The 14,872-nt window shown below is 39.5% G+C and overlaps 1 protein-coding gene across 1 annotated transcript in view; it reads left to right on the top strand.

Annotated features, from left to right (window-relative positions):
* Positions 1–14,872, top strand: part of tmem131 (transmembrane protein 131) — a 45,438-nt gene that overhangs the window by 13,436 nt on the left and 17,130 nt on the right. The window contains 20 exon segments of the mRNA XM_061030383.1: positions 4,734–4,850; positions 4,938–5,060; positions 6,029–6,109; positions 6,230–6,380; positions 6,494–6,550; positions 6,660–6,721; positions 6,807–6,915; positions 7,955–8,063; positions 8,163–8,316; positions 8,409–8,579; positions 10,313–10,423; positions 10,737–10,871; positions 11,609–11,713; positions 11,797–11,883; positions 12,037–12,189; positions 12,272–12,347; positions 12,916–13,030; positions 14,240–14,378; positions 14,492–14,601; positions 14,685–14,757. Coding sequence (XP_060886366.1) covers positions 4,734–4,850; positions 4,938–5,060; positions 6,029–6,109; positions 6,230–6,380; positions 6,494–6,550; positions 6,660–6,721; positions 6,807–6,915; positions 7,955–8,063; positions 8,163–8,316; positions 8,409–8,579; positions 10,313–10,423; positions 10,737–10,871; positions 11,609–11,713; positions 11,797–11,883; positions 12,037–12,189; positions 12,272–12,347; positions 12,916–13,030; positions 14,240–14,378; positions 14,492–14,601; positions 14,685–14,757 — 2,238 coding nt within the window.

The raw sequence follows: 14,872 nt of genomic DNA on the forward strand, positions 1-14,872 counted from the left end.
TCCATCCTCTCCGTCTTTTGCCTGCTCCAATTTTCAGAAAATGTGTGCTCAAACAGGCTGTTTGGTGATGTGACATCACAAAGGGCAGTAACCCCAGTGCATAAAAAGTGGATTCTGGGCGCTGCGCCTTTCCTCCTGGTGGCCACCTGCTGCTGCAAACGCTCTCTCCTCATTGGGAAAAATTTAAAAAAAGAAACTTGCAGTCATATAGAACATCAGGTGAACATGGCCTCAGCTTGCAGATCCTGTTGCAGGCTTTAGTGTTTTCAAAGACATCATCTTAGATTATGAAGAAGATCTTTGACCCATATTTGAATGAAAGATGTCACTATCGTGCTTTAACCCGACAACTTTTATCAAAGTAGCTTTGGGCTAAAGGAGCTGCTGCTTCAAACTAAATTAAAGCAGCAGATTTTTGCTTTGTTGTTCTTGAGGTATGTAACATTATTATGGACACACACCTCTGTGTAATATAATGAATGTTCTCTTGATCAGATTTGGATTATTTGGTTTGTTACTCAATATTCAGCACGGGACAGAAAAAAAACCTGGACTCTGTGTTGTTGTGTAAATAACCCATGTCTTCAATGTGCATGCTGTGTTTCAACACTTTCTAACAATAGAAACCACAGACACATTAATAACATTCAAATAAACAGTTTAGTCTGACGTTGTAAATAGCGGTCGTTCTCTCTTCTTGAGAAAGTCCCTTTTTTTCCCCAGCTCTGACTGTCCTTATCGCTCTGTTCAAATATCAATCTGCTCTGATTGTTTTTACTTCTGTTTAGATATTAGGTGATCAGAAGCAGCAGCGGCCCTTCCCTTCAGGACTAAATAGAATAAAAGTTTGGCTTTTACAGATTTGCTCTGAGCAGTAATGTAATACTTTTAGATATTTGTCATGTTGACAGCTTTGCCAGTCAATCATCGTCTGTGTACTGCATGTGGAGACTCATTTCAGGAAAGACCCGTTTTATCGCTGTAGGCACTGAACTGCTCCGTGAGACATAAACTTTAGAAAATGTATTGCCCTGAGACACTGCCTATATACAACCATAAAACATTTTGATTTAGCTGTTCGTTTAAACAATGTGTGCCTGAGGTGATTGAGCAGTACTTGCAGGACACCATATACCATCTTTGTTTTCTTTGATGAAAGAAGGAGCTTTAAACTTTAGATATAATTAGATATAAAAGGGCTGTGTTAATGTAGCATCTTAATGTAACCCTTTACTCTCACACTGTGGACTAATACAAGGGCTGAACCATATTGGGAAAACTGGCCGACTGAGTGCAGTATTTTTTCTTCTTCTGTGGTTATATATTTGCGATTAAATAAAAAGATACCTCGGAGTAAACCAGGTGCTCTGGTCTACAAAGGCATTTAGTGGGAGGGAAGTAATTTCAGTTTAAGATAGCAACCTGAGGCCTCCAATCCGCTGTCACAGGAACGTGTTTCTTTTTTTCATTTATTCTTTTGGGTATTTAATTTACTCCTTTATTGTAGAGTTAGGACAGTGGATAGAGTTGGAAATCATCAGGGAGAGAGAGAGAGTGGGGAATGACATGCAGGAAAGGAGCCAGAGGTCAATTTGAACCCAGGCGGTCCACTTAAAGTGCTACAGCCTCTGTACATGGGGCGCACTCCTTATCCACTCAACCTCCGCATTTTGTATTTACCGAAATGAAAAATGTGTTGTTGTTTTTTTAAACTTAGTATAACTATCAAGGAAAATGGGTTTAGGATGATATTGAAGAGTAACTTAATTTGCTAATCAACATGATTAAACACAGTCAGCCTTTAGGCCTCAACAGATTTGTTTTTGGGCAGTTTAAGAAGTTAAGCTATCACTTTCGTTTAAAAAGGACTCAAAATACTCTCACTTCACTCTCTACAAGGCAAATGTTAGTAAAATGAGTTTGTCATTTAAGTTATATGGTGTTTCAAGATGAAATGGGGGGGGGGGTCAATACATCTTTTATGTCATTTTGGAGAAATTCCAGTTAAAGCTTTAAAAGGGATCAATAACTTTAAATCAATGCAGAATAACAGAGGCACAGACTGATGTAAGCAGTCTATGTTTGGGACACAGTCACATTAAAATCTCCTTAAAATTAGATTGAAGGAAGTCTATCGTACTGAACTGTATTTGAATACTTACATATAATGATTACCAAGAGAGACAGTTGTTGGTGTAATCCCGGACGTGGTTTCCTGCTGCTCTGAACGAGACGTTACGAGAACTTTACGAGACCTGGTCAGAACCTGACGCCAGGTTCTTCCGACGTATCAGAGCTAAGCATTGAGTTGTAGGACGTGCCCACCCTGGCAGCTCTTTCAAAGGCTCAAATTCATTCAACTGTCCCTCAGACTGCAAACAGAGGTGGGGCGTGTGGGGCCTTAAAGAGACAGCAGCTGAAATGAAGCGTTTCAGGCTGAGGCTGAAATGAGGGATTTAAATGATGCCAGTTTAAGATAGATAAGAAGGTTTTTTGAGCTACACTTCTCAATAAGTGTCTCAGACTGACATACGTTATGGTGATCTCCTTTAAATAGCGTATCAATTAAAGTTAGCATGTAACTCTTTGTAGTACAGATGCAAACTAGGAAATTAAAGATTGTATTATTCAGTAGATTTAAAGCTACAGAGATATTTTTTATTGGTGTTATGAATCTTTTTTTTCGCTGCGGTTACTACAATAATAATGGAAGCAATACTTTTTTTCCAATTCTTTATTTACATGATGCTTTAAGAACATTTGACAGACTCTGGTGTCAGAAAGCGTGACGGGTCTGCAGCGAGTAGTGTTTGCATCAAATGCAGCTTTTTTTTTTTAAATCCTTTCCATTCTCAGTATCCCCGTTTAAATGTTTTCATCCTGTATACTCAATAACTTTATACATTTCAGAAAGAGGGATGTGTATTTGGATGTTGAGAGAGTTGAATTAGTTTTTTTAAATTTAGAGGAAAAGATTTAATGAGCCAAACAAAATGATTAAAGGTACAGAAAGCAAAATATAAGTGCATGACATACTGTATATCAAGAACCATATTCAAACTCAATTTATTTTCCTACACATACAACATGCAAAGAAAGAGGAAGTAGCATGTTTAAAGCGTTCATGAAAACAGGATATGTAAAGAAGGTTTCAGAGTGACGAATCACACTCACCAATGAATAACGCACACGTTAGAGGCTATATTTCCTGTACCGCCCTGCCCATCTCTCCAACAGTGATGTGGATGTTTCACATCTTTTCTTTTCTCTGCTCTTGTGGTCCTTTCACTATCTGCATGTTTGTCTCGCTCTTAACATTCAGTAGCAGAAAAGATGACAGAATGATCTGTTCTGTTCTCTCTCTGTGCTGTCGCATGAGAAGATTCTGTACATGAAGTTTAAAAACATGATATCCAACAGCTTGTTCTGTTCATGTTACTATAAACTCAGGAAGTCAACATTTTTATACTTTTCAAGACCATGTGTTTTAAAATGGTACAATCTGAGTTGTTCCTAGGGCCTGACCGATATGATTCTTTTTTGGGGCCTACATCGATATTGGGGAGAAACATACTCTGATGCAGATAAATCAGCCGATATCATTCAGATATCTGTTAGATCTGTAGAGCTAGATAGATTCAGATATACACATTTATTGAGTTGATCCAGTAAAAGCAGTTATCAAAAACGTGGAAAAGATATAAAGTAGAACAAAGACAAGATGATCACTCAACTGGAAAGTCACTGCTCATGTACGTGCATCTCCACTTGACACTCTGGGTGGTGATGATGCTTGTTGTAATCCATATAACACACTCTGCTGGTGACAGCCAATGAGTGAACTGCTAGTGTAATTCAAAGATACTCAAGTAAAATGCTATTTCACTGGTAAATAAATCTAAAATATCGGCGCATATCTGTGATTAAATTAGCCAATACCGGTCGTCAGTGAAAATGTTAATATTGGCCGATATTATCGGCTGGCCGATGTATCGGTCGGGCTCTACTTGTTTCAATGAGCAAGGGTAAACTACAAAAGCTTTAAGAAAACTACAGATCTTCATATTTAATCAAAGGCTGTTGTGAAAGAAAGAGAATGAGAGAGCAGCGGCGTTTTTTTCACATTCATAGGCCGGCAAATACAGATGTTTCTCAAACCTTTTTTGAGTCTCTGAGAGATGCAAAAGTTAGAGTCTATTACAACCAGAAAGAGAGCAGAAGAGGTCATACTCACTAAATTGTACAATTTACATTGGCAACAGTTCGGTTCCAAAACGTTGCCAATGTATTCTGTGCATAGATAGTAGTGTTTAGTGTGCAAGAGTTTATCAGCGATTTGTTAAATAAAAAAAAAAAAGAAGACATTACTCAGCAATGAGTGCTTATGACTACTACTTTTGTTGCTGTGGTATCGTTACTGTTGATTTTTTTTAATTTTTTTTTTTTTATCGTGACAACCTAACTGTAGACAGACCGGAAAGAACTCGGCTCATTGTGAGTCAAAAACCACAGAGCAGTCCTCACCGAAATGCAAAAGTTAGAGGGTAGCTGTAATGTTTTCATAGCACTGAACCTTTGAGGTCAGGTGTTGTGGAAGTGAGTGTGGGGATCACTCGGGTTATTAGCCCAGCTGTTCCGGGGTCAGTGTGAAGAACTCTGAGAAGCTGTATTGTGCCGTATGTGTGTTGTACTGCAGCAGAGATTAACATCACTTCTTCTTTCTCTTTGAACAGATAATTCCACCTGGAGGAAACACATCGTTCGACGTGGTGTTTCTCGCTCGAGTAGTTGGGAATGTAGAAAACACTTTATTTATTAATACATCACATCATGGAGTGTTTACATACCAGGTAATGATTCAAACTCGACCTCATGTATAAGTGATCAGTCCAAGGAGACATGTGACTAACTTTGCCTTTTACCTGTCTGTCCTGAAGGTTTTTGGGGTCGGTATCCCAAACCCCTACAGACTGCGACCCTTCATTGGGGCTCGAGTCCCAGTAAACAGCAGCTTCTCACCTCTTATACACATCCACAACCCTTACAGTGAACCACTGCAGGTAACTCGGGGTGACCTAAATGTTTAATTTGATCCTGTTTTGTTTATTTTTTGTGGAAGAGCTGAGTCATGTCGGTAGATTGATTGGAAATGTATGTACAGCTTAACATTTCCCTGCATGTATGGCTCCACTACACTTGCCTAAATTGAACTTTACATTGGTGCTGTTATAATTATGATTTAGTTTACACATTTTTGATATCACCAAAGCCGATGTTCCATGTGAACCTAGGAGAGGCTAAGGCTACATAGAACAACCCTGTTTAGATATTTAGAAGGGCCTTGAGGGAAAGAAAAAGTCATGATTATTAAGTCTTTATGCAGAGGTCTGCATCATCGTGTTAAAAAGTCTCTGATTCTGTTAAAACTGACAAACTTCCTGAGTTTTTGGTGTCAACAGTGTTTTCCAAAAGTCTCGGTGTTAAGGCTCTGACACCGGAGTGTCACAGACGTTTGGTTTGAAACTAAACCTAAGGTGTTTGGGTGTAGCCTAAAATGTGACAAAAACCCGTTCACACATGCACTTCTGAAAAATTCCCACATTTTTTGGTGGGGGTCGCCTGCATGAGTGAAGGCAAACAGCCTCAGTTTTTCACCCCGACTTTGTGCGGACTCTTTTCTGCCAGCCTCCTAGTGAAACTTCTGCAAGGTGTATGATCACAGCAGATAATATTCAGAAAATTCACTGCCAACGCGCAGGCGAGAGATGAAATTTGTATCATGCGAATGATAAGAAAACAGGGCGATCTTCATGCACTTACTGAAGCTGCTCTTTTATGCTTGACAGAATGATCATATCCACTTTTTCATTTATACTAAAAATATGTCCAATTACACAAAGCAATTATAATGGTCATCAAAGCTTCAGAATCTGTTGCTTTGTCTGCCATCTTGGATATATGTATGTATGTATGTATGTCTTGCCTCCTGCTTTTCCTGGTCTCACTCTGTCACTATGTCCTCCTCCAGGTGGTGGAGATGTACTCCAGCGGTGGGGATCTACATCTAGAGCTTCCCACGGGTCAACAAGGAGGCACCGGGAAATTATGGGTGAGTTTCACCTTGTAGTGTTTTTTTTGTTTTAGTGTTTAAATCAAGTCTTACTCATAGTTGGAGATAAAGCCAGTCTGACTCGAGTCACTGTTACCCATGCTGACCTTTGCCCTTCAGGAGATTCCTCCGTTTGAGACGAAGGGGGTGATGAGAGCCAGCTTCTCGTCGAGAGATGTCGACAATCACACGGCTTTCATCAGAATCAAAACCAACGCTCCAAACGAGGACCAGTTCATCATCCTCCCTGTGGAGGTGGAAGTCACTTCAGGTGTGCTACCAAACCTTAATGAAGTGTTTTTACCTTCTTTGCATTTATTTGAATACTCTTTCCATCAAGTCTGTCAGGTTAACATTGTTCTGTTTTTACTTTTTTCTCTGCAGCCCCTGGTATTTACTCTTCCACAGAGATGCTTGACTTTGGTACACTGCGGTCACAAGGTAAGGAGTCTGACAAAAGAAGCTCCATTGTGTCTTTCTTTCTTTCTACTGACCTTTCTTTCTTCTTCATCTTTTCTTACTCTCTATCTTTGTTCTCTTTGTGCCGCAGATCGTCCAAAACTGCTGAACCTACACCTTTTAAATTCAGGAACAAAAGATGTACCAATAACAGTAGGTATCCTTTGAAGTTTAAAACAAATCTGTACACAGATATGTCGACCCTTATTTAACTTTATCATGTATTTATGCTTTACAGAGTGTACGTACAACGCCATCAAATGAAGCCGTCACAATCGATTTCAAAGCAGTCACACTGAAAGCAGGAGAGAGCAGATATACCAAAGTTGCAAGTATTAGTTTTGATGGTAAGTATTTGTGACAAAAACACACACATAGACTATGTCCTAAGGGCAAGCATACATTCCACTGTTGCCTTAAAATGGACTCTCCATCCACATAAAATACATTTAATATAAATGTTAAATATATCTTTGCAAGCTGGACGTTGTGCCAGAGTTTACATGTGATTGTTGAAGAAAGTACACTCCTGCCAGAACCTTCCTTTTCCTTTTTGCTACTTTTTTTTTAGATTTAAAACTCAACTGAAATAAATCTGAAAGGACAGGAAATGATAGAGCATGGGTGTCAAAGAAGTGACCATGGATGTCAGGCGGGACCGTCAATAGAACACCGTGCGATCAGAAAGTTTGCATGACGCTTGCTCGGGTTGCATTCAGGCAGGAAAAGGGTGTCAGTTGTTACAGGAAGTTGAATAAGATGCAGTCTGACACAGCAGATCTGCAAAGATGTCATGGTTTGAAGTTAGTCCAAAATATCTTTAAGAAATAAAAATACAGTCATCCATATTTAGTTTAAAGTATTGCATTCTGAGGCACCGTTTCCTCTGAACCCGGGCTCTTAACCGGTTAGCTAGAAATGCATTCATAGATTATTTAATACATTTTAGGTTTGTAAATGCAGGCCAGATGTGAAGGGGGAAAAAAACGGAAATCAGAATTGGCCAAAGATAGAGCAATGTGGTTCTCTGGTTAGAGACTTTAAACTGCACAGTTTGCATCATACCGACAGAGTAACACAAGAGGTACAGTTTGTTCGCCATCAACTGGTCTTAGCTACTTCCTCATACTTTCCTTACAAGTTGTTTACATCTTTAAATATAGTTTGGTGGAAATGAAATCTACAGGAATCAGATAACTATCGACCGTTTCTCGTGAAGTCTCTTGATTCTTCCTCGGTCAGTTTTCATCATGTCTTTGCTCAGCTGCTGTTCAACACTTTTTTTTTTGGTCGTGTGTTGCACAACTTCCTCTTGTGAGGCCTCTTATCCTTTCGCAGGGCACTTATTTGCTGTTTTCATCTTGTTTTTGTTTTTTTTCATTGCAGCCTCAAAAGCAAGAAGACCGTATCAGTTCTCTGGAAAAATAACAGTTAAGGCGAAAGAAAAGACTTACTCCAAGCTTGAAATACCGTACCAGGCGGAGGTTTTAGAGGGGTGAGTTACTCTGTGGATAAACATTGAAGCGTGGGCGGTGTATTTTACATAAGAGAATAATGCTTCTATAACTGTTTCCTCTTTAATCCACTCTTGCAGCTACCTGGGCTTTGACCACACAGCCACGCTGTTCCACATCAGGGACAGCCCAGTCGACCCCGTGGACAGACCCATCTTCCTCACAAACGCCTTCAGCTTCGCTATCTGCATACACAATGTGTCGCTGCCAGAAGAAGCCAAAACCATGTTTAATGTAAGCGTCGGCGGAGCGGTCCATGAAAGCTTGTGACGGCTGTTTTAAATGTCGCTCAACATAACAGAGCTGTTTCTCGCTCTCTGTTTCAGGTGCAGAACTTCAGCGCACCCATCGTTATCCCCCCACACGAGTCACGCTACATCTTCTCCCTCCTCTTCCGGCCAGTCCGACCCTCCATTCACATAGACAGCAACATCCTGCTCATCACAAACGCTTCAAAGTTTCACCTGCCTGTCAGGGCCTACACAGGCTTCCTGGAGGTACACAATCGATGCACACGTTGATATTTTTGGAAGAAATATATTCTTTATAAATAGGCCTTTTATTTACTTTAAAGTGGTACTGCACAAAGAGCAAATGAATCGATACACTGACAGTCTGCAGTCTTAATGCAGTCTACACACACAGAGAGCATTGACTGCTGAAACTAAATAAAGGTTTCAAGTTTTACACTGCAGGGCCCGTTAAATAGGCTTTAGTCCCTTCATTTTAAGGGCTGACCTCGATTTTAAGATTTTCCTAATTGAGTAGTAGTTGCTAATTTAAGACATAGTTTTCAAAGTCCTGACACGTTTTTTTTTTTTTTAAAGATTTTTATTTTTGGGCTTTTTGTGCCTTTTTAATGGAGAGATAGGACAGTGGATAGAGTCAGAATACAGGGAGAGAGAGAGTGGGGAATGACATGCAGGAAAGAAGCCACAGGTGTGATGTGAACCCGGGCCGCCCGCTTGAGACGACAGCCTCCATACATGGGGCACGCGCACTAACCACTGCGCCACCAGCGCCCCCTGACACATTTTTCATGTTGATTCATTAATTGTATTTGTAGATCAGAAAAGGGTTTGAATCCCATGGATGAGAGAGAAGTTTTATTGGGGACATTCTTAGAGTTATAAAACAGCAATAAAAAGCCTTTAAAATAAAAATGCTACAAAGTGAGCGCTTGAAGCAAGCCGACTTTATTAACAACAAAAGTAGTAAAAAAATGACATCTAAGTGAACATTGTCTCTTCTGGACTTTGGTCCTGAAAAGTAGGCTCGAGTGACCACTGCTAACTTACTAACTTGTAAAAAATGGTCGTGACATTGCATAAAACAGCTGAATGATTCACACATTGTAGCAAACACGACGTCTACATTTACTAAACTACAACCTGAACTAAGCTGGGCATTTCTGCTGACTGCTGTAACTTTACAACTCCAGGAAAGGAGACCAATTATACCTCTTCAAGTTTCACTATTATACTTATTGTGACACAACCGAGAAACAAAACTAAACAGCACAACAAAAACATCTCACATGAGTCTTCTGTTCATTTGCACACTTTTCTTTTTCTCACACCGAAGATAATCGTTTCTATAACAGACACACACAGAACTACATTGGTTACACATAGGGCTGGGCGATATGGACCAACAATCATACTGCCCTACTTCAGCTGTACGGCGATACAAAGGATATATGTAGATATTTTTTTATTTGAAGAAATAACAAAACAAGAGACAAATGTTGTTGTTTCATCAAAGCTAAACAGATCTGGTCAGCGGCAGATCGAAAACGTCCGTGTTCTGCAAGATCAAATGACACGGAGAGAGAACGATGGCTGTTTCTTATTTGCTTAAAGTAAATCATTTCAGCTTCTTTTGAAAAGGTCTCATCACTGTTGGGAACCTTCAGTTATGAAGAAGACTCTTAGAATAACAATCTGAAATGTCAGTGGAAACAAAGAAACAAACATTTTTAGTGGATAAACTTTGATTGTTTAGTTCCTTCATAATGATAGTGTAGCAGGCATTTCATCTCTATTCAAGAGTGACACTTGAGCAATGCAAAAAAGGCCCCTGATATAAAATGCAGGAAATCCCCCTTTACTAAATTTTTACGAAATATGGCATTTTTTCTTTTTTTTAGGTCAGAGTAAATTTTAAACTGTGTGATGAGTAAATGTGTGTAATTTAGTTTGTGTGTTTTTTTGTCTTTCTGTGTAAATAGCCTCTCGTCCTGCCGCCCAGTCTGAAAGAAAACCTGCTGGACTTTGGTGTTCGCAGTGCAACAGACACCAGCAGCATCATATTTGTGGTGGTGAACAGTAATCCCATAGAGGTGAGAGCACACAGTACACTGCTGCATGTTGACACTGTGATGGAAAGTAAGAGTTGTTTGGGCACTTTCTGTATGATTGTATTTCCTGTTAACTTCTGAGTAGACCCTTCAATGTAAAACCTTTTTATATGATCATTTTTAAACATGTTCACTTGCACGTATGAATGTTTTTTATACGCAATGAAAGGCTTTGTGCTTACTTATACTGTACATTTCCACGGTAGTAATTGATGCAGATATTGTAAAACACCACCAGTCATCAAGTATTAAACTTAGTCTCCTTCTCAAACTGCCTTCTGTTTCTGTCCTTTAGCTGGAGATCAAGTCCTGGCTGGTAACGGGGGACAGTCTCTCCATGGAGCTGCTGAAGACGGAGAGAGGAAACACAACAGTGGCTCTGAATCGCATGAGAGAGCTGCAGAACACGTCAGCCTCCCAGCACAAAACAGTAAGACTTTAAAACTGATTGCTTCAATTTAATGATCATGAGAGTACATGTACAGCGTTACCTGTCGTAGTCAATCTATGTGAAGTGATTTCACTTTTGTGCCGATGTTATGTGCTCATTTTATGAAAAGAAAAGGTTTTATTGGTAAAGTGATTCTCTAACTTGGTCCTCAAAGTTTCAATTACAAAAGCCAATCATTGCTGAGAATTTACACAGGAGAACCAATCAGGTTCTTCTCTTAATCCTACTGGATTTAAATCTCTAAATGATGAGTGAAAAAGTATAAGAAATGTGCTTCAAAACAGGAAAAAAATAAACCCTTTTATTAAAGTCATTAGTGAAGTTAACGCTGCTGTAAGGAATTCCTTGCTGGTATTTTTTTTTACCTTTATTTGATAGAACATTTGAACAGAGACAGGAAAGGCTGGGAGGAAAGAGCAAGAGTGACATGCAGTAAAGGGCTGAGTCAGACTCGAACCCACGGCCGCTGTGATGAGAACTGTAGATGGGTATATAGATGGGGCATGTAGCATAACCACTAGGCCATGTGGTGCACCTACTGACCTTCTTACATTTACTCAGCAAAGACAAAAACCTCAAAATCACTCATGTTGCAAATATACATTTAAACAAACAAAAACATGAAGCTTTATGTTGACCAGCTTTTGTTATGTTGATCAACTGTATCCTAACAACATAAATACAGTACTAACACACATGTTTTCGTCTCTACAAAGGTGATATTAGCATCTGGCTATTACGCTGTATTCAGAGTGACACTTGTGGCCAAGGCGCTGGAGGGAACGTATGACGGAGCCATACACATAACCACAGATTACGAGGTAGGTAACCCACTGAAGCTTCAGTACAGCTAGCTCCCAGTCTCATGCTGCCATGATTGTTCTTTTTTCTTCTTTTCCCTCAGATATTAACCATCCCAGTGAAAGCTCTCATTGCAGTGGGCACGCTGAACAGCTCTCCAAAACATATAGTTCTACCATCTTCATTTCCAGTGAGTAAGAGGCAGATGTATATGTGTTAAGATGTCACACCTGTTCTGAGGCTAAGAGTGTGACACATGCAGAGGAGCATACTTTTCTGTAGATAGCCTGAGGTGTTACAGCTCCTGACACGTCTGTGTATGCGTGGTTTTTTTTTTCTTTAGGGGAAAGTTGTTCATCAAAGCTTCAGCATACAGAGCTCTTTTACACAGAAAGTGAGGCTCCAGCAGATCCGCTCCCTCACAGAAGATATCCGTTTTTATTACAAACGGCTCCGCAACAACAAAGACGAGCTGGAACCCAGACGTAAATCTAAGGTAGCCTCTCATCTCACCGTGCAGATTTCAATGACCTACACACAAATATGAAACTTATTTTTTTTCTTTCATTTTTTTTCAGGTGGCGAATATTTATTTTGACGCCAGTTTGCAGTGTGGTGATCACTGTTATGTCGGGCTGCCGTTTGTGCTTAAATGTAAGTTTTATTTTGAAGTAGGGCTGTCAGTGTTAGCGACGTGATGAAGGTCCCAAAGTAGCGCATTCATTTTTTTGGAAACGCATTTATAGTTTGCCATTTTGTACCTTTAGCTGCAACGTAGGTACGCCACCAAAAATAATATCCACCTTATGACATCAAACATTTTAATGTTTTACTCTCATCTTTGGCAATTTTTATTAACTTTTAATTAGTTCCATTTGCTGTGGTATAAGTCTATATCGTTAACCTTCGATATACCGGAAGTTCTAATGTAACTTTCAAAATAAAAGCAGGTTCATACGCAAACAGGAAGTAAAGTACCCTTAGCTAAAGACGGTTCAAAAATCCAAGATGAAAGACCAACTAAAAATGTATTGAAGTCCAAAATATTGTAACTTCAAATGTGATTAAAAAACGGGATTTATCTCGATTAACTATCGAAATCCAGCGATTAATTGCGATTAAAAAAAGAAATAAAATCGTTTGACAACCCTATTTTTAAGTACCTGTAACATGAAAATCTCACATCCAAGAGTAACAAACAATCGTTTTGTTGTTTTCACAGCGGAGTCGAAGCCTCACGGGCTTGTGTTACAGGAGGATATCTGGGACGCTGATGTCGACCTTCACCAGAAACTCCTCAGACGATGGAGAGATCTGAAAGAGCGATCAGGACACAAGTAATATTCTTAAAGTGGATTGTTACTCTGCTGAGGCTCATTGCTGTTTTTTCTCCTTCCTTTTCTTCTTCCCTTTCACTTTGATCTTCTTCTCATTAACTGTCTTCTCCTCCTGCTTTTACTCTTTAACCTTTTTCCTTTTCTTCTTCTTTTTCCTCTCTTTCTCCTTCTTCTAAAAAATGAATTCTGCCTCTATATGTGACAAACAGAGCAGGTCTAGATATTGTTTACTACATTACATTATAATACATTAATCCACTATGAGGGAATCTCTTTGCAACATTTAGTGATGTCACAGCAGAAAGGAGAAACAGGCTCTTGTTGAGCAGTCATCTGATAAGTTTGTTGGGTATAAAACACCTGACAGAAGCTCTGCAGCAACCAATAGAAGTTTTAAAACTTTGAATTTTCATAAAGCAAAGCAGTTAAACACACAACAACTTCCAGCACACAAGTAGAGCCAAAAAGTTGAGAGCTTCCAATAATGAACTCCTTCACTTCGTGTTTCTAAAAAATGAAAACTATGTCAACCTTTTTCCTCCCACAATTTGTCACAATTGACGCCAAACCTGCTGCACTACATTGTCACTTTGTCCTCCATAAACCATCCAAATGGGCTGCGGAAAAATGTTGAATCTTTATGAACAAAAGACAACATTTTGATGTCATGGTAGAAGTAGTTAGGTTATGTCAGAATAATATGAAATCTTTTTAGTCCCATGTGATCATTGCAGTCAATAGAAAAGGGGGATTTTGAAAAAACAAAAGTTTCTCAATTTAGAAAAATATATCTTTGCAAGACATTAAAAGAATTGTAGACTTATCATTTTGTCTTGATGCTAGACACAAACGCCCCTTAACTAGTCGTTACAGCTGAATATTTGACACTAGTTTTATATTTGATTGTGTCTTCAAAGGTTGTGAGTTAAAGACCCAGGTGATCCAAAATGAATGACTTTTTTATGCCTCAGTCATTGTGCTGCTGGAAATAAAAACACATGATTTATATGTTTGATCATCATTTAATCAAATGATTTGATTGTTTTTCATGTTTTTCGGCCTCTCTTTACCCCCCTCTTTACCCTCCTCTTTCCCCCTCCAGTAAAGAACATGTCCGTGAGTTGGGGCATGTCACTGCTGCTTTACTGCTAAATTAAATTTAACTGCTATTTACAGAAAATAACAAGCTGTTTTGTTTTCTCACCAAAGGGTTGAAGCCGTCTTTGAAGTCAACACAGACCTTCAAAAAAACGTACAGGCTAAAATAACGGCGCACTTGTCCTGGCCCTCTCTGGTGAACTCCTCGCAGCGCATTACGTTCCCCCTGACCAACACAAACAGCTCCTCTGTGAGTACAAACAATCCTCCTCTTGTTGCTCCATGTGCAATAACACACACAGGAATTTTTAAAGATGCTCTTAAAGTCGGGTGTTTGAAAACCCTCCCGTCTCTCTTCTGCAGGATGAGGAGGTGATTCTGCAAAACCCTGCAGACGTCCTCGTCTACGTCCAAGTTCTCCCGCTGGCTCTTTTACCAAACCCCTCAGTGTTTTCTGGAAAGTTAGCGGACAGGTGAGGAATCTACACAGCTGCAGCACATTCAGAGTCTTTATCTCCTTATCCCAATCTGACTGGAATTTAAATCTATTTCCCAGGTTTCCTTTAGGAAATTTATCCAACATCAACATCGACACCAACACCTTGGAATTTCAGGTTCACAGAAATCAAGTGAGTGCTTCAAGTTCACTATTATCCTAGAATGTGAGAATCAGCAGTTCAGCGTGTAACTGCATATTTAATCACAGGGCAGCATGTGGAAGCTGTTTGTCTGTAACAGGCTCTC

This window comes from Labrus mixtus, chromosome 3, assembly GCF_963584025.1.
Source record: "Labrus mixtus chromosome 3, fLabMix1.1, whole genome shotgun sequence".
NCBI classification, from domain to species: Eukaryota; Metazoa; Chordata; class Actinopteri; order Labriformes; family Labridae; genus Labrus; species Labrus mixtus.